General features: G+C 40.1%; 1 protein-coding gene across 5 annotated transcripts in view; it reads right to left on the reverse strand.

The window, feature by feature from the left end:
• Positions 1-20,702, reverse strand: part of MED20 (mediator complex subunit 20) — a 73,789-nt gene that overhangs the window by 12,739 nt on the left and 40,348 nt on the right. For 3 of the 5 annotated variants that reach the window (XR_014232405.1, XM_082346003.1, XM_082346002.1), the window contains exon 5: positions 6,375-17,461. The exons of the other annotated variants lie outside the window; for them this stretch is intronic. Coding sequence is in view for 2 of the 3 variants with exons in the window: in XM_082346003.1 (XP_082202129.1) it covers positions 17,432-17,461 (30 nt within the window). In the remaining variant the exon portion in view is untranslated. Of the gene's footprint in view, positions 1-6,374; positions 17,462-20,702 lie in introns of those variants that run through there. 5 annotated transcript variants of the gene reach the window in all.

The raw sequence follows: 20,702 nt of genomic DNA on the forward strand, positions 1-20,702 counted from the left end.
CACATATATATGTTAGGAACTGCCTGCAGAGGAAAAGAAGGAACAATTTCTGTGAATAGAAAATAAACCTGACTAGAATTTACAAATGGATCGTCAGGATTAGTTGGTGATTTCAGTGGCTGCTCTAAGGAAAGGAAACCCCATCTTCCTGATGTCCTGTTTCTTAAAAGGATAGTAGTATATTTAATCCTGTGCCTTCCCGAAGAATATACCAAAGCACATCTGTCAGGACGGAGGTCCATCATATTTTGCATAAATGGAGACACAACTTTTAAAAAAATGTATGTATGTATTTATTTATTTTTGGCTGTGTTGGGTCTTTGATGCTGCGCCTGGGCTTTCTCTAGTTGCAGCGAGTGGGGGCTACTCTTCGTTGTGGGGCGTGGGCTTCTCATTGCAGTGGCTTCTCTTGTTGCAGAGCTCAGGCTCTAGGCGCGCGGGCTTCAGTAGTTGTGGCACGCGGGCTCAGTAGTTGTGGCTCGCAGGCTCTAGAGCTCAGGTTCAGCACAGGCTTAGTTGCTCTGCGGTATGTGGGATCTTCCCGGACCAGGGCTTGAACCCATGTCCCCTGCATTGGCAAGTGGATCCTGAACCACTGCGCCACCAGGGAAGTCCCGAGACACAACTTTTCAGCACTTTATTTCAAGAGCAAAGAAGACAGATGTCCAAAGAGAAGGGGCCAAATACAAAGTGGTATTTGTTACATACATACAAAAGGAGAAAACTTGAAGCTACAAAGAAAACACTCAGGCACTTTAATTGAGAACAGGTTAAATAAATTATAAATTGGCCATATAACTGAAACCACCAGTAGTTTTTTGTTTTGTTTTCTAAAGAGGCAGGCCTATGGGTACAACAATTCAAAATACAGTATGTGAAAAAGAAAAGGGGTAGAATAGTGTATATAATATGCATCAAGACTAAAAAAACTACACATGCACAATCTCTCTCTCATATGCAATTAAGAAGATAAACAAGAAACTGGTAACACCACATGCCCTGTAGTGGCAAACGGGGGGTGGAGATGGAAAAGAGAGAGTCATCAACATTTGTACCTTTTGGGGAAAAAAAATCATGTATTATCTATTTTCCAAAAGGATACAGCACTGAGGAAACTGTTTCAATAATCTTAAAAATTCAGGCATCAGCAAGATGGCTGAATATAAGTGCGGGGCGTATATGATTTACTATGCTTTTATTAGAAAATAGGATTTAGGGACAGGCAGTCTGATGATATTTATGGCATACGGAGAACCCAAGGAATTATATTCTAGTAGCACTAATCACTGCAAAAAGAACCCCCCACTTCTTTTTCCACAAGCTTATGACCAGCAAAGTGCAGACCTCTTTGGTTTATTGCAGAGGGGCTTATATAGCACAGCCTCAGTCGGTCGTGTCAATCATTTGAAATTTCATATCAGCCAAGGTACCAAGGTAATTTCTACTCTGCTTCCCCAGAGGCCACTACAGAAAATTGTCAGTAGAAGGGAATCCTGTAAGCAGACCCTTCCAACTCTCAAGAGATCTTCATTTCCTTCATGGACAGCTCCTAACATTATTCCAGTATACCGGGCAGCAAAATCTCTCTCTCAATACCCAGCCAACCTCTCTGAAGGAGCATAGGTGTGAGAGTGTGGGTGTGTTTTGGGATGGTGAAGGCAATCAACTGAATGATGAAGGACCCCCCACACACACACACACATACCATTCCAAGTATAAAAGTATACTATAAGCCTCAGTTTCTCAAGTCTATAAAACCGGGGAGCAATAATACCTACTTCAAAGAATTGTTCTGAGGGAGACTCAAATGAGATGGCCACGTAACTGCGTTCTGAAAGTGACTGACTCTAAACAAAGTACTGGCTGACTTGGCCACCTTGTCACTCATTCCCAAAAAGCTATTTTTGCTTCCACAGGGCTTAGAGTCAGGCTGGCTAATTGAGCAGCTTACAGTAACTGACTATCTGGTCTTGACTTTACCCAGATAGTTTCATCTAATAAGGTCTTCATACTAAAATATTCTTAAACGAGAAATTAGAGGATACTTTTATATTTAAAATGAGAAAAATCACTATCTTTCCAGAACAAATTAAAAGGTTTTATTATTTATTATCTATTTTTCTTAGGTCTTTAAAAATTGTGTTTAATAGCAACACAGAGCAAGGCTAGTAAAAGTCCAATTAAGATGTTAAAAACAAACCCAGAGCACCATAAAATGCTGTTGAATTAAAGAAGCAGAATCAGGCTCAGCTCACACTCTCCAACAGGGGTATGCCCATTGAATACTTACAGGTCCAACAGAATGTGCTGCGTGGCAAAAATATAAAAGGGGCCTTCTTTCAAATAAGGCATAGAAGGCATTTCAAAGACGTGAACTGTGCATGAACCCTCATCTCTCGTTAAGAATAAAGCAGGAGTACTTCTGGGAACTCAACTATAGTGAGCTGGCACAAGAGAATAGAAAGCCAGTGCACACCCAGGCAGCAAACTTCATGTAGTTTAAATCCCACAAGTCCCAGCCACTTCTCCTATTTTAAAGATATCAGCCTCCTGGCCTGCCAGTGAGTCCTACCACTTGGATTTGGGCACTGACACTCTCATTAAAGGCAAACAGAGAATCTTATAAGGGAAACACATAAAGCCAATCAACTGCTAATAATTAAGCATAGATTAATTTACCATAGCAGGAAGCAGAAAGCTGGGTGCTAAGGGGCAGGATACTGCATAGCTAAATGCAGTGAGGAAGAAACTAAAGAGGGAAAGAAAAGTATAAATCACTAACTGATACCCTGTAGAAGGGAGACTTGAGCCTTAAGGAGTATTGGACAGCAAGGAGGGAGGTCCCTAAAAAACGGTATGAGAACAAAAAAATAAGCCTCACTGACTTCATCATTTTTTTCCCTGCATCCTTCCCATGTTGCCTGTGGTAACTGTGCTGAACGTTGTCCATACCTATCAAGTTATAATATCAGTGAGATATAATGAAACAAGGTAAATACATGATTCATTACGTGTAGCTTTAAATACATATGAATAACTAGGAAAGTAATTATTCTAAAGTTAAACCTTTCGTTTCTGAACATGCGCTTCTGAGTCTGACATCTCAGTTTGTTATTTTTAAGTTACTGGTCACTAACAGCCTATAGCCAACGGTAAAGTCCCCATCAAATCACCCAACTCCACCACAGCCAATTTATCAAAACACATACATTATCACTATACCTATCACTCACACAAGAACTTACCAGAATTAATAAGAACTAAACTGCTTTGATGGAACTATCAGTAAAAAAAATCATATCTAATATTGGCAGAAGCAAAATAATAAACATTACATATTCCAAGAGACCAATCAACAGACTTCTAAGGGACCACTTAATGCACTACTTATTCTAAGAAGCCAGCTTATGAGTCTGCCAGTAAAGAAAATATCCCATAGAATTGTTCCAGATATGACCTAGACTTTAATGGAAAGTGGGGCAGGACCCATTAAGGTGCTGATGTCATTGAACAGGTTTAAGAAATAAGGAATCCTCACTTTGTGTTCATACATGTCAATGATATAGAATGTCTCTAAAACTGCAGATAAGGCTTTATCTTCTGAGACTGAAGTTCAAAAGAAGAAAAATGTAGTGGACACAATAATCCATCTGTTAAAAACACCAAAATCCTGAGGTCTGAGTGACTGCAGAGTTCTGGGGACCCCCAAACCCATTTATGAAAAGCCCATGGCTAACATCCTACTCAATGATGAAAACTGAAAGCTTTTCTTCTAAGATCAGGAACAAGGCAAGGATGCCTGCTCTCACCACTTCCGTTTAACATAGTATTAAAAGTCCTAGCCAGAGCAAGTAGGCAAGAAAAAAATCAAAAGGCATCTAAACCAGAAAAGAAGTAAAATGACCTCTGTTCATAGATGACATGATCTTATATGTAGAAAAATCTAAAGGTTACAAACAGACACACACACATACACGCACACACACAGTTAGAACTAATAAATTCAGCAAAGTTGCAGTACACAAAAGCAACATACAAAAGTCAGTGTGTTCCTATACACTAACAGTGAAATCTGAAAAGGAAATTAAGAAAACAATTCCATTTACAATGGAATAAAAAAGAATAAATACTTGGGAATAAACCTTACCAAGGAGGTAAAAGACTTGTATACTGAAAACTACAAAACATTGCTGAAAGAAATTAAAGAAAACACAAATACATGAAAAGACATCTCATGTTCATGGATTGGAAAACTTAACATTGTTAAGATGTCCATACTACCCAAAATGATCTACAGATTCAGTGAAATCCCTATCAAAATTCCAATGGCATTTTTTGCAGAAATAGGAAAATACATCCTAAAATTCATATGGAATCTCAAGGGACTCCAAAGAGCCAAAACAATTTGAAAAAAAACACAGTTGGAAGAACACACTCATACTTTCTAATTTCAAAACCTACCACAAAGCTATAGTATAAAACAGTATGGTACTGGCATAAAGACAAATAGACAAATGGAATAGAACAGACAGTCCTGAAATAAACTCTTATGTATATGGTCAGATGAACTTTAGCAAGGGTGCCAAGACCACTCAGTGAAGAAAGAACTGTCTCTTCAACAAATGGTGTTGGGAAAACTGATATCCACATGTAAAGGAATGAAGCTGGACCCTTAACTTACACCATATACAAAAATTAACCCAAAATGGATTAAAGACCTGACCATAAGACCTAAAACTATATAATTCCTAGAAGAAAACATAGGGGAAAATCTTCATGACATTGGACTTTGCAGTGATTTCTTGGATATTATACCAAAAACACAGGCAACAAAAGCAAAAATAGAGAGGTAGACTACATCAAATTTAAAAACTTTTGTGCACCAAAGGACACAATCAACAGAGTGAAAGGCAACCTACAGAGTGGGAAAAAACATTTTCAAATGTATCTCATAGGGGTTAATATCCAGAATATATAAAGAACGTCTACAACTCAACAACAAATAAATCAAATAACCCAATTAAAAAATGGGCAAAGGGGCTTCCCTGGTGGCACAGTGGTTGAGAGTCTGCCTGCCAATGCAGGGGACACGGGTTCGAGCCCTGGTCTGGGAAGATCCCACATGCCGCGGAGCAACTAGGCCCGTGAGCCACAACTATGGAGCCTGCGCGTCTGGAGCTTGTGCTCCGCAACGAGAGAGGCCGCGACTGTGAGAGGCCCACACACCGCGATGAAGAGTGGCCCCTGCTCACCGCAACTAGAGAAAGTCCTCCACAGAAACGAAGACCCAACACAGCCAAAAATAAATAAATAAATAAAATTTAAAAAAAAAAAAAAAAAGGGCAAAGGACCTGAATAGACATTTCTCCAAAGATGATACATACAAATGGCCAACATGCACTGAAAACATGCTCAACATCACTAATCATCAGAGAAATGCCCATCAATGGATGAATAAACAAACTGGTATACACACACACACACACACACACACACACACACACACACACACAATGGAATATTATTCAGCCTTAAAAAGGAAGGAATTCTGACGCATGCTATAACATGGATGAACCTTAAGGACATTATGCTAAATGAAATATGCCAGTCACAAAAAAAGACAAACACTGTATGATTCCATTTACATGAGGTATCTAAAATAGTCAAATTCCTAGAAACAGAAAGTATAATGGTGGTTACCAGGAACTGGGGAGAGGAGAAAAAGTGTATATAGAGTTTTAGATTTACAACATGAAAAAGTTCTGGAGATCTGTTTCACAACAATGTCAATATACTCAACACTACTGAATTGTACACTTAAAAATGGTTAAAATGGTATTTTTTTTTACCACATTTTTACCAAAACTGGTTAAGATGTTAATTTCACATGTTTTTTCCTTTTTTTTTTTTAAAGAAAAAGCATTAAAACATTTGTTCAGCACAAATGAGACCTGTGATCTCAGCATTTTCAATCTCACATGGACGATGAGAAATAAACACGGAGAACCTGAGTAGGTAATGGCCTCTTATTAGGCTGCCAAAGCAAACACACTAAAAGCTTTACTAAGAAGCAAGGTAAACTACAGTTCAACTAGTATTTTCCTGAATGTGCTTCCAACTGATATGACTGATGCAATCACTTGGGAATTCATTCTATCCCAAGGTAACTTCTCCTAACCCAAACAGGATCTAAACCCACCAGTCCAGATGAAGGCATTCCCCAACTACTCTTCAGACCCATAATCCCACTGGCCAGGGTAAGATTCCTATCTGTTTTGTTCTTGGGAAACACTGTTCTTTGTTAAGATATTGTATCTCTCCATGTTCTTGGTGTTAAGTGCCCTTTCTCTTACGGCGATGATAACAGATGGTAGTTTGGGTTGGCATACATGTGTGCATGCAAGTGTGTATTTTATAGATCCATGAAATTAAAAAAAAAAAAAATCTGGGAACCACTGTTTTAGATAAAGTCCTCTTGGACCAAAGCTTTGGAGAGTCTTTTAACCTTATGAATCTATGATTCTAAAGGTCACAGTCCTCAGGACTTCCCTAGTGGCACAGTGGATAAGACTCCACGCTCCCAATGCAGGGGACCCGGGTTTGATCCCTGGTCAGGGAACTAGATCCCACATGCATGCTGCAACTAAGAGTTTGCATGCCACAACTAAGCAGCCCATGTGCCGCAACTAAGGAGCCCACGAGCCGCAAATAAGGAGCCCGCCTGCTGCAACTAAGACCTGGCTCAACCAAATAAATAAATAAATATTTAAAAATAAATAAATAAATGTCACAGTCTGCTAGAGAAGGGTTTCTCATGGTAATTGCCAACACTGGTGTTGGCTCTTGGCTATAGTTTTCTTTTGCATAGCATTATTTCCTTATTAAAAGTGCGTTTATCATTTTATTTTCTGCTTCCTATAACTCTGTAAAATAGTTATGGTACATATTTTTAATGGGTCATTTACAAATAAACTGAGAGGCAGTATAGCATAGTGTGATTAAAAGTTCAAGCCAAGCTGCTGGGTTTGGACTTCTAGCTCTGTCCTTATTAGTTATATATGGTCTTGGGAAAACAATCTCTCTCGGCCTCAGTTTCCCTATCTGTAATATGGGGACAATAATAGTTTTTACCTCATAGGGTTGCTGTGAAAATTAAATGAATTAACATATGTAAAATGCTTAGAGCAATGCCCGGCACAAGTCAGAGCTCAAGAAATGATAGTCATTATGTAAAGTGATCCTGTGACTTGCTCCACATCACACACTGACACTGCCAACAAAGTTAGGACTATGACGAGGATTATGCTCTCTGCTGAGATCCTTCCACCTGACCCACACAAACTCTTCTTCCCATTGATCCAATATTATAAAGGTAATGCACAGGTATTTCGGGGCAAATTATTACTCTGGACTCTTCTCAGTCACCTTACATTAGGTTCCTGGGCCCAATTCAACATGTGTGCGTATGGAGGCTTCCCCACACCAACAGGCAATTCCTGGACGCCATCAGGGTGCCTCAGAATTCAACTCAATTCTGACACTACCCAGAGATAGAATGAGATTCCACGGCTCAGTCCTACAAAACCACCTCCGCTTCAGACACCAGTCGCAAGCCCAGTTTGTTACCTGTGCTTCTGACCAACTGGCTATAAATTAGAGGTTCCCATGACTCCCCCTTTGGGTTCAATTAATTTGCTAGAATGGCTCACAGAACTTAGGAAAACCTGTTTACTAACTAGATTACCAATTTATCACAAAGAATATGAATCAACAACCAGACAAAGAGATACATAGGGTGAGGTCCCGAACAAAGGCACCTCTGTTCCCATGGAGCTGGGGGCCCAGCACAGTGGCACATGGAAGCATTCTGGTTCCCCAACGTGGAAGCTCTCTGAACCCCATCCTTTTGGGTTTTTATGGAGGCTTCATTACATAAGCACAGTTGATTAAATCATTGACCACTGGGGGTTGATTCAACCTCCAGCCCTACTCCCAACCCCAGAGGTCAGGGGGCGAAACTAAAAGTTCCCACCCTCTAATCACACGGTTGGCTTCATTGGCAACCAGCTCCCATCCGTAGGTGCTTTCCAGAAGTCACCTCATTAACATAACCAAAGACACCTTTATCATTCAGTACTTAGGAAAGTCCATGGGTTCTGGAGGCTGTGAGCCAGGAACTGTGGACAAAGACCAAATATATATGAGAAATATATTTTGATCATCTGAATGATCAAATATATATTTCTTATAAAACACAATATGGCACACCTCTTCAAGTGGAATCCAACTGTTTAGTCCCTCACAATCTGATCCTGCCATTTTAATGCTGCAGGTTTGTTTACAATTTAAAACTACCTTCTTTCAGACATTTTTCAGATGGAAAACGTTTGCACAACTCGAAACTTGACGCACTTAATGCTTTAAGAACTTGTAATATTAACAAGCTCTATCACTTTCAGTAGCCTCTCTCTCAAGCATGCTTTCTGAAATGCTCAGCTTTGCATTCCCAAGTAGCTGCTGTGTGATGAGCTAAACAGAGATAACTCAAGCAGAATAGGAAAAAGAAACACTTTGAAGACACACTAAAGCAAGACTTAAAATGACACAGCACCACTGGGGACTCAGAGAAATCACAGCGGCAGATAAACCTAGGGAGCATTGATGAGCACCTGGAGTATTTCTTTCTTAAGAGAGGACGGCAGGTGCACACAGTGCCAAACTCAGCACATGGAGGCTGCAGCTGCAAATCACGGGCCAGCGTGGACAGCTGGTGGGGACCCGCTGGCTAGATGGTAATTACTGGTCAGTCATCTTCAGCTACAAAGGCTAAGGTGTAGCTCATTACATCTGTATTCTTCAACCAGTTATTTATCTCAGTGCTAAAGTGACAGTTAGCCTCGAGGCATGTTTACCCATCTGCCTAAAAAATAAAAATAGAATCATACACAAAGGGAAAACACACAAAGTGCTTAATAAAATTTGTATTGAATCCTATGATAGATTATCTCTTCTCAATCATCTTTGTACCTTACCATAGAAAAGTCCCTTAAAATCTGAGAGCAAAGTTAGATAAGTTTTTATGAAGTCTGAAAGTAGGAGTTGGTCTTTTTGTTTGTTTGCTTTTACCCTGAGCAGCCACTCTTCCTCCATAGGGCCATGTGCTTCAGGAGAAGCACTAGCTCCAGGGGTGGGTCCTGTGAGGTCTCAGCCAGTTTGTGCATGGCACCCCCTGGCAATGGTCACAAGTCCAGCAGTGGGCATGTGGCCTAGGCTTGCCAATCAAATCGAAGGGAAGGGCATAATCCATGTGTAGGGGAGAGGTATTATCTTAGTGTTGGCATCTATTGGTTGTCTTTTTCCCAATAGTTGAGTTTTCCTTGTTAATTGTAGGTTGAATAATTTTGTACTGTTTTAATATTACGAGATTCTGAGTCTTGCTTAAATTCTAAGGAAAATGTTAATATTTGTTTTGGCAAGCAATCAACCTGGTTGGATTCAGATCACAAGTCCCAACCAACCCTTCTGTGAGGTATGGTTTAAATATCAGTTCCACAGTCAAGCCTTTGCAGAGGTATTAGGATCTGTCTGGCATGAGCGCTACCCAGTGGCCAGTCTAGGCCCTGGACAGAGATTTATCTCATAGTCGATTCTAATAGTTTTCGGTATGCTGTTCAGGATCAGATCCATGCATGTGCTGTTGAGGGGTGGACCCAGGAGTTCACAAATAATTCTACGGGGTTGCTTCCCTGAGCTCCTCCTTCTCCACTGTCTCCCAGGTACTTTTCAGTTCCTTGGAGCTTCCCTTTCTGTCTTCTAGCCAGAAAGCTGAGGCTTTTGTTATCCCATTCTGTCACATATTTTGAGGGCTAGGCAACAGGAAGACAAAGAGAAAGAAAAAAACTGAGGGGTCCTTTTTAGGACTATAGCTTCTCCAACTGGAGAGGAATGTTCCTCTCCCTTAAGAGTTTTAGGCATCTGTGGGTCCCTGCTGCTGTCACTGCCAGCACCAACATCACAAGATTGCCTGGCGGCTGGGGCCTGAGAGAAGGGAGGGAAATTTTTTAAAGGAGGAAGTTTCTACCCCTCTTTCTCTGAGTGTTAGAAGAGTGTTCTCCTCTCCCACTCAAGTCAAAACTGGAGGTTTTCTCCTGGAGCTCTCTCTGTCCATGCCTGGTGCCCACTTCCAGGTGTGGGCTGCACTCCGTCCAGGCCAGGGGACACTAATGGCAGTACTTCAAATCCTGGTCTTCTCGAATCCACCTGCTACTATTGACTTTTCAGAGTCCTCAAATTGTTGTTCCATGAGTTCTAACCAGGTTTTTAGCTGCACTCAGTGGGAGACACTGGGCTGAGTGTGCTTACTCTGTCTTATCCAGAAATGGAACTCTCCAGAGGCAAATATTTTTAAACGTAGTAGTCATATATGATTATAATGTGTCTTATAAAAGAATAGAAAATCCATAACTCCATAGATATTTTTTAGGGTGAGATTCAAATAGGCTTTTAGGTTAAAAAAAAAAAAGTAATATGGTTTACAGAAAAATATTAAGTAACTCTACAGGTGTTACTGGAATGTGGTAAAAATCATGCAGTGGTATACAAATGTCAGAAGTTTGAGAAATACTTATTTACAGGATAGAAGCCACTTCATTTTTAGAGCTACTTCTATATAGTTCTATTTTTATAATAGCATTATTATTTTTAATTATAAATAAATATAAACTACATATGAACCTGCTTATATTATTTGTTTTATTAACTGACCTTATAGTTTTGTCCTTCTGGCTATTATAGTCTACAGAATCCTGGGAAAGAACAAGGAAGGTCATTCAGGGACCTGTAAACAAAGCCTTCCTAGGGAAGATGGGTCTGAGGGATTCCCAAAGGACAGAAGGTAGAAGGGAGTGTTACACACAGATTAGGCAGTAAATGAAGAAGGCATGGATTCAGAAGTTACCTTCTTCTTTTAGAAGTTTGCCGAGGGAGCAGGTGTTGCTCCTGGCCTGGCTTTGGGCCCCAAGCCTCTTAGCCTGGATCTTTGCACCTGAGCCCACCTGGCCAATGCCGTGGCCACCAGGATGTCTGGGCAATTCATGGGCATCAGGGAGGGCCATGGTTACAGATGATGGCAAGGAGCCATGCAATCTACCCCAACTCTTTCACAGCTTGACTGTACATTAATTCAACCTCCCTAACAAAGTCTTCCAAAACATGAATGGACTCTCCTGAGACCACATTCTCCTTCAGTAATGTTTCACTTGACAAGGTCCTGCTAAGTGTTATCAGAAAATCTATCCAGTTTCACTATTACTGTGACATCTGAGGCTGAAGAAAGTGATGAAACTGTCTAGACTATCCTCAAGTTTACATACAGTGCAAAGTACCCAGATGAGGCACCCCTCTAGGAAATATTCTCCCAGGAACATCTAGAAGATAATGATGTCTCAGACATTAAAAAGAATTATTAGCATTACAGGCAGAAGAAAACCTTGGTATGGTGATGATCTCTACTTTAGTGACAGCTGTGCAAGAAAAATTAAGTGAAATGGCAGATCAAATAAAAACTATAAGAGAAGAAAAGAAACAAAAAGAAAAAGAAGCAGAGGGGCTTCCCTGGTGGCGCAGTGGTTGAGAATCTGCCTGCTAATGCAGGGGACACGGGTTCAAGCCCTGGTCTGGGAAGATCCCACATGCCGCGGAGCAACTAGGCCCGTGAGCCACAACTACTGAGCCTGCGCGTCTGGAGCCTGTGCTCCGCAACAAGAGAGGCCGCGATAGTGAGAGGCCCGCGCACCACGATGAAGAGTGGCCCCCACTTGCCGCAACTAGAGAAAGCCCTGGCACAGAAACAAAGACCCAACACAGCCAAAAATAATTAATTAATTAATTAATTAATTAAAAAAAAAATCTAAATGTTGAAAACATCAAGATTTTTCAAAATTATTAAAAAAAAAAGAAGCAGAAGCAGCTGAAAAGCAATTATTTCATGGCACTCCTGTTACAATTGAGAATTCCTTAAGCTGGAAGGCCAAGTTTGATGTAGAACTCTTGGAAATTAAAAATGTTAAAATAATCTTTAGGGACACTTTTTGGCCATTCACATTTGGCATGTCAGTTTCTTTTTCCATTAATATTCTAATGGTATTCCCAATCGTCTGCGTTTGGAAATGGCTGAAGTTGTGAGTGATACAAGAGACACACAGCCGCTGAGCAGTAGTCTGATGGCCACATTAGTTAACCTTCCAGCCATTATTAAATGACTCAATCTAATGAGCCAAGTAATCTCTTTCTGTATAAAAGTCTATTAAACAAATTATAGGGTCTTGGGAGCAACTCACCAGGCAATGAAAATCTCATGCATATATGAACATTTTTTTTCAAATAATAAAAAACAATTAGAATAAACTTAACATCAGTTGGTATTGAATTTTTTTAAAAGTTAAACTTTTTGACAAAAGTGGCGCTAACTTTGAAAACAAAATAAGATTAAAACAACCACAACAAGGGTAACTGGATAGGCCCACCTTTATTGCTATATTGGGGTTCCATGTAAGATTTGAAAAATCCCAGACCATTTGGTGCCCTTAAAAAACAAAATCACAAAATGTCAAGCAGTTTCCACTCTATCCTCAGCACTCAGCCACTGAGAGACAGCAGTCAGTGCTCAAGCTCCACAGCAGCTACGGTACCATGAGCTCAGACTCCCCTGAAGAGGGAGCTGTGACTACGGCAAAAGACTCAAAGGCTGGGATGGAAGCTCTGTGAGGGTAGAGGTTTTTTTGCTTTCATTTTGTTCACTGACTTATTTCCAGCCCTAGCCCCTAGAACAGGACTGGAACATCATAGGTGCTCAATTAATACTGAAAAATAAAAGGCTGTCCTGAAAGGTCCTTTTGGTCCTCCCAAAGTTGGGAGCAACCAATACAAAGAGAACATTCTGAATTTGGTATATATCAGTGGGATCACTGATTGGCAAGGCTGGACAGTCTTCCTCCTTAAAACCAAACCCTCCTTTCACCTTTAAATGCATATTTCCACAGCTCCTTATAATCTGGAACATACCCTCTAGCACAATTATGAAAAAGGAACAGAATATTCACTTTTCTAGACTGGGAGACACAGCCGCAACCAATCAGGATGTCACTAGAACCTACGTGGAGGTGCTGTGTGGCAGGCACAGTCCGCCCAGTCACTAGAGAGAGCACCGTGACTTTCTGGCCCACGTTGGGGTCACTGTAATGTTCTAATGTAGAGATAAACCTCAGTAATTCTCATTGTAAATCTAATGAGAAGAGTGGCCTTATTCTACATTTTTACAAATCTTTTTAGTGTCTGGAATAAGGAAGAGAGTCTGAATTCAGTTGATTGTACATCATGAAGTCTTTGGAAAACTCCACTGCATACTCATACGCAAGTATGTTTTAATATTGTTATGAAAATAGCTTTGACTCCCAAAAGGGTCTCAGGGGCTCCTGGGCCACAATTTAAGACACTGTTGTAAAAGACTTTGCCTTCCAATGCGGGTTCCATCCCTGGTCGGGGAGCTAAGACCCCACATGCCTCGCGACCAACTCATGGTCAAAAAACCAAAACATAAAACAGAAGCAGTACTGTAATAAATTCAAAAAAGACTTTAAAAATGTTTCACATCAAAAAAAAAAAAAGATATGTATACTAAGAGCCATAACTTTGATGAACATTCAGAAGGGATTCTCAAACAAGGAAAGAGAGTTCAAGAAGATGGAGAGAGGAAAACATAACTACTTGTAGCCACATTTACAGTAAAGCCAAAACATTTTATCAGCATACTCGTTGTTACTTTAAATGATGCTTACTCTTTGTACTTTACCATATTTCAACAGGAAAGGAACTGTTATTTGAAGAAAAGAAAAGCCAGTATTTCTCTCTGACAAGACAAACCCCAGAACAAAAACCACGCAGTATAACTCCTTCCAGTTGCTATATAAATGTCGATTGTTAATTTACATTTACTTTTTAGACCATCACTTGTGACACTCTAATTATAAGACCCATAAGTCACCTTTCTCCTGCCTTTTCTTCTCTTCAACAACTTCCTGCTGACTGTCATTCACATATTATTTAACAGGACAAAAGAACAATTTCCAATTACCTATCAGTTCCAACCTGCTGCACAATTCAGTCTTCTGTCTGCAAGTTTCTACCAATAGCAATTAAATGGTAATCTACAAATCAACTCAGTTCTAAAGATGTACTGTTCCTTAGCTAGATTCAGGTGATTTCTATCTACTACAAACAATTCATAAAGATGTAAAACAATTGTATTCATTTAAGTATGGTCAAGAAAAAAATGATTATTTATGAATCTCACCTCATCTCACACCATTACTTTTCCCAAATTTAAGAAGATACACAATTTCAAATTTTCCTTTCCACAAGTAAGCAGAAACAGATTAGTTATGGTGACTTTTTCAGGCAATATTTGGCTTTATTATCTTATTATTTAAATCCACACCCACCTTAGCAAACCTTCTAAGTTTATTACTAGGCCAGCACCCCACTGATCAACAGCACATGCTCTGGAGCAGAGGACCTGGGTTTGAATCCTGAAGCTGCACTAGCGACGTGACTGAGCAAGTTACTTAATCTGTGCCTCAGTTTTCTCAGCTTTTAAAATGAAGATAATAACAGCATCTGCCTCATAAGTGGATGACAGGATTAAATGAGATAATGAATAAATGAGTAAAGCACTTAAAACTCTGCGTGACACATAATAAATACTCAGTCAATGCTAACTTCTGTTTTTATATATTTGTCTTCTAAAATAGTCACAGCAGGGACTTCCCTGGTGGTCCAGTGGTTATGAACCCACCTTCCAATGCAGGGGACGCGGGTTTGATCCCTGGTCGGAGTACTAAGATCCCACATGCCGCGGGGCAACTAAGCCCACGTGCTACAACTACAGAGCCCACACGCTCTGGAGCTGGCGCACCACAACTAGAGAGAAGCCCGTGCACTGCAACAAAGAGCCCATATGCCGCAATGAAAGATCCCGCGTGTTGCAACTAAGACCTGACGCAACCAAAAATAAATAAATGAATGAATAAATTTTTTTTTTAAAAAAAGAAAGAAAAAAAGTCACAGCAGACAGAATAGTCCATAATAATCTAGAGCCCCAGAACAATACAGGAGGAAAATATTAAAAAGAGATGGCTGTTTTAGTGTCCTTCCTTTTTAAAATAAATAAATAAATAAATTTATTTATTTATTTATTTATTTATGTCTGTGTTGGGTCGTTACTGCACACGGGCTTTCTCTAGTTGCGGTGAGCAGGGGCTACTCTTCATTGCGGTGCGTGGGCTTCTTATTGCGGTGGCTTCTCTTGTTGCGGAGCATGGGCTCTAGGTGCGTGGGCTTCAGTAGTTGTGGCATGCAGGCTCAGTAGTTGTGGCTCTCGGGCTTAGTTGTTCCATGGTATGTGGGATCTTCCCGGACCAGGGCTCGAACCCATGTCCCCAGCATTGGCAGGCGGTATCTTAACCACTGAGCCACCAGGGTAGTCCCCTTCCTTCTTAAAATAGGTAGTTGTCTGTATTACCTAAGAAAGTGCTGACAAGTCATGGAAAAGATAGCAAAGTCATTTTCAAAACTATTATGATTCTATGAAAGAAGAAAAAAAGAAACTCAAGAAGACTTGTCCTTCAAAATAGATTAAAGGAATCTTTACAGAAAATGTGACATCACTATCTAGAAACAAGAGAACTGTGCATCCTTTTTGACACAGATATACTTTTATGGGTAAGATGAAACTGTCATAGCCCGAAGACAGCTGTTTATTCATACATACCTGTAAGCATCATTTACACCGTAAGATATGTAGTAAGAGTTGAAGGTGTATAACCCTATTCTCACACATAATCTAGCAGCATACTCTGAGAGAAATGAAGCTCAAAGCCAAAAAGAAAACATTCATGAAAAAATTTAAAAATCCTTGCCATCAGGGTTGACCTTATTCAAGATGGTTTAACTCTTGCGGTGTATCAGAAAAAAATTCATCTGTGGAAGGCTGGTACATAAAAATGCTAACTGGGATACATAAGAAAATTATAGCTAACATTTACTGAACACTCACTATGCTCCGGGCATTATTCCAAGTTTTTTATATAGATTAACTAATTAATCTTCAACATCACTATGACACAGGCATTTTATTGTCCCCACTTATACCCAAGGAATTGAGGCACAGAGAAATTAACCTGCCCAAACGTCAAGTTAATAATGCCTAGTCAGGGACTTCCCTGGTGGCACAGTGGTTAAGAATCCGCCTGCCAATGCAGGGGACACAGGTTCGATCCCTGGTCCAGGAAGATTCCACATGCCGCAGAGCAAATAAGTCCTTGCACCACAACTACTGAGCCTGCGCTCTAGAGCCCACGAGCCACAACTACTGAGCCCACGTGCCACAACTACTGAGCCTGCGCTCTAGAGCCCACGAGCCACAACTACTGCGCCCACGTGCCACAATTACTGAAGCCTGCTCACCTAGAGCCCGTGCTCTGCAACAAGAGAAGCCACTGCAATGAGAAGCCCGTGCACTGCAACAAAGAGAGTAGCCCCCACTCGCTGCAACTAGAGAAAGCCCACGCGCGCAGCAACAAAGACCCAATGCAGCCAAAAATAAATAAATAAATTAATTAATTAAAAAAAGAAAAAATAATGCCTAGTCAAAAACAGTCTGGCTCCTAAGCCCAAGTTTTTAACCAGTAGGCAAAGAAGAAGACATATCGTACACTTATATTATCTGGGAGGGGGGGCTAAGTTTCAGATAGGTTTTGGTTATCTATAATGTTTGAATTATTGACAATAAGCATGTATGGACTTATGTAATTTAAAATTTTTATATCTCATAAATTTAGTTACACCTTTTACTGGATTTTCTGTGGAATTCTATTTGATTATCACCTGACACACAATCTGCACTTGGCTAAATGAACAGGATCCCCAGGGTGAGCTTAACATCACAGCAGCTGGAAATATCTGGAGAGCGAGAAGGGGTTGCTAACACTCTTGCGAGGTCATGACAGACATAGTCTCTATCCAACCACCAGTTAGCTTCAAGACCTACCCTAGACTTGTTTCAGTATGGGTGCTGGTCTCCAGGTCCCATCTTTTTCTTCAAATATAGCTGTGTCCCCTCTTAGCTTAAGCAATTCATAGCATTCAGAAATTCACAAGGGTAAGAAAGGTGGTGAAAGCCCAGAATGGCAATAAAACAAAGATAGTGACGGATCACTGATCACTCACTCTAATAGTATACCAACCTTGGTCACCTATTACAGACTGGTCATACATAATACTATTGTGAATAGTTTTCACGAATAACTTTTTATTATAGTTTTATTTCTTACTCATTAAACAAGTTTTTTCCATCTTCTTCCATATTATTCCACAGTCATTGGTTAGGTTTCCTCTTCTCTATTACCTACAGGGGAAAAAAATTCTGTAAGGTTGGGCTGATATATAGTAAGAGAAAAGCAATTTCATGAATTTTATTTATAAATTCAAAAACAGGATCAGTGTATTACAATGCCATTTAGTGAAATCCCCACAAGTCCTCAAAATTGAGGTAAAAGAGTAAAAAAAAAATAGCTGTGATCTTTTTTTCAGCTAAGAGCAACCAGACAGTCATTTATGAAGAGGCTGATGGAAGTACGAAAGATTTACTTCCTGAGAAATGCACTTCTGCATTTGTTTTAGGTTTTAAAGATTATACACTGTCTTTGCATATAACTTGAAACTGTCAGAAAAACCAAAACAAATTCACGGCAACAAAAATAATTGTGTTTCAAAAGCCAAAATTCTTTTTGTATAAGTGAAATATGTAATAATGAAAGATGCCAGGAGGTGACATCTTTGTGTTAGATGGGTTCATGACTTTTAGGTAAGCAGCATGCATTCTATACGCAAGGACACTGTATTAGTCGAAGTTATCTAGAATGTAGAATTTGGACAAATTACATGCATAATCAATTTTTAGGTTTCTGACACTTTATTGAGGAGGCAGGACTCAATAAGCTTGAGATTAATACACCGTCTGCCACCATGTAACAAGATGAAAAATTCTCTATTTTGCTATCCTAATACAAGAATTCCTCTTAGAAGAAGCCTTCTTTGTGAAAATATGTTCCCTCAATAGGGTCCCCCACCACTCATGTTCAGTCCCCTTAGGGTGGACGGTTCCCTGCAGAATGCCTGTCAAGATCCCAGAATGACTGTCAAGAAAGGGAAATTGCTTTACACTAGACAAGGGGAAGAACTTGTTATTTTATTTCTGAAAGAGAGGAGGATGATGAGGAGAGGGAAAGGAAGAGGAGAAAAGAATAGTTAGTATAGTGGAGCAAAGCTGGGGTTACGTGGGGGTGAAGTTCTCCAGTCAAGGGAAGTCTGGAACATTTTCAGAACAGGGATGCCTTAATAGAAGTTGCATTAATGCAATAGAGGGCTCACCCACCTCTATTTTGCCTCCTTTCTTCAGTTAGGTGTACTAAAAATACAAATGCCCTCTATGAATAGGGCCTTTCTGAGAATCAGAGAAGGAGCCAAGTATCACATCTGAGGGCACCATGGTGCACATCAGAGGCACAAGGCAAGAAAAATAGGGGCCTAGGAGGCAGAAGCAATTGCAAGATGATAAAACCCAGGAAATGCACAAATATTTTCAGGAAGAGAAGAGCTTACAACTTCCACATTCTAGGTTGGGGGTTTGAGGCAACCTCATCCAGGAAGCTAAGCTGACATTGTATGGATGGGTGTTTTACATCCATAAAATTTCCCTCTTTACCTTTTTTTGAGGGGGGGAGGGGGGGCGCGCCACGTGGCTGTGGGATCTTAGTTCCCAACCAGGGATTGAACCTGCACCCTCGGCAGTGAAAGCACAGAGTCCTAACCACTGGATTGCCAGGGAATTCCCCATGAAATTTCCCTCTTTCCTATCCAAACAGCCTTACTTTCAATATGAGAACACCAAACCGTTAAAAGTTAACTTAATTACTTTTAAATCCAAGTTATTTGAATTAATTCTGGATGTTCTCCAAAAGCTGACCAAAATAACCAGTTCTATACTGAGCACCTAGAATACGTTAACTACACAGAGGTTAGGCTTAAAAGCCCTATGAAATAGCTATTAATTTGAGGAGTAATGACTTCGATAATTATGATGGTGATCTTGAAAACTGGGAAATTATAATAGGTCAGCTTAATTCTGCAAACTTAATAAGACTACACACATTCAAATATTTTCCATCTAGGTCCCACTTATATTATTTATACTACTGTAATATACTTTTGAATGGGGGGGATGGAAATTCAGACATATAAAACAAATCACTGCAGTAGGAACTAAAAATGTGGATGACATCCCTTTAAACTGTCATTAGAAATAAAGTCCCTAACAAGCACATTCCAAGTGTACCTGTCATGAGTGAAACTTGCTGAACTCTCAGGCTTCGTGGCATGTGCAATGCAAGAGTACAGGATGTAGAGTAACAGAGACCAGCTATCATCACGGTGGCCGTACCAGACCTTTCGCAAGTAATTTAACTTCTCTGAGCCTGTTTTCTCATCTACTTCAGAGCACTGGTGTAAGGATTAAATGAAAATGCAGGTGAAATGCTAGCATGCTGCCTGGCACGTAGCTGATGACTAAAAAATGTTTAGTTTCCTTCCTTTATCTTTCTACCTTTAGTTTAGAGTAATTTTCAGGGATTGAGGAGAAAATCCATTCCTGAAAACTTTACTCAACTTACTTTTATTCTGCCAAATAAGAATAATGATGATGATGATGGCTGCTAACACTTATATAGCCTTTAATGTGCGCCAGACACTCATCTAAGCACTCTAACATATATTAACTCATTCAATTCTCACAATAACTATGAGGTAGGTATTGTCTTTATTCCCATTTCACAGACACTGAAACGGAGGTACAAATAAGTTTGACAGCTAATAAGTGGCAGAGCTAGGATTCAAACCCAGGTTTCTGCTCTTAAGAAATACTAGCATTGGGACTTCCCTGGTGGCACAGTGGTTAAGAATCTTCCTACCAATGCAGGGGACACGGGTTCGAGCCCTGGCCCAGGAAGATCCCACATGCCGTGGAGCAACTAAGCCGGTGCGCTGCAACTACTGAGCCCACGTGCCACAACTACTGAAGCCTGCACGCTCTAGGGCCTGTCTGCTGCAACTACTGAACCCACATGCCTAGAGCCTGTGCTCCACAACAAGAGAAGCCACCGCAATGAGAAGCCTGAGCACCGCAATGAAAAGTAGCCCCCGCTCGCCGCAACTAGAGAAAGCTTGCGAGCAGCAACAAAGACCCAACTCAGCCCCTACCCCCCAAAAGAAAATCTAGCATCAGCGACTAACATCAAGGTGACAGCAGCAATGCCCTTTCTTTAAGAGATCTCTAATATTAATGTAGTCAGGTAGCGAATGTTCAGATGACTTACCAAGTAGAAAAGATCCATATTTTAGGTAATTAAGGTTATCTAAAATATATATATTTTATATATAGTTAAAATACAGATTTATATTATATACCTCAAAATATTTTAATATATTACATATTTCATAGTTTTAAAAGTTTAAAAAGTTGAACAAGAGAATATTAATAAATTTAAATCAGATAAAAATTTAACCAAGGGACATCCCTGGTGGCCCAGTGG

This window comes from Balaenoptera borealis (assembly GCF_965194805.1).
Source record: "Balaenoptera borealis genome assembly, chromosome: 12".
Taxonomy (NCBI): domain Eukaryota; kingdom Metazoa; phylum Chordata; class Mammalia; order Artiodactyla; family Balaenopteridae; genus Balaenoptera; species Balaenoptera borealis.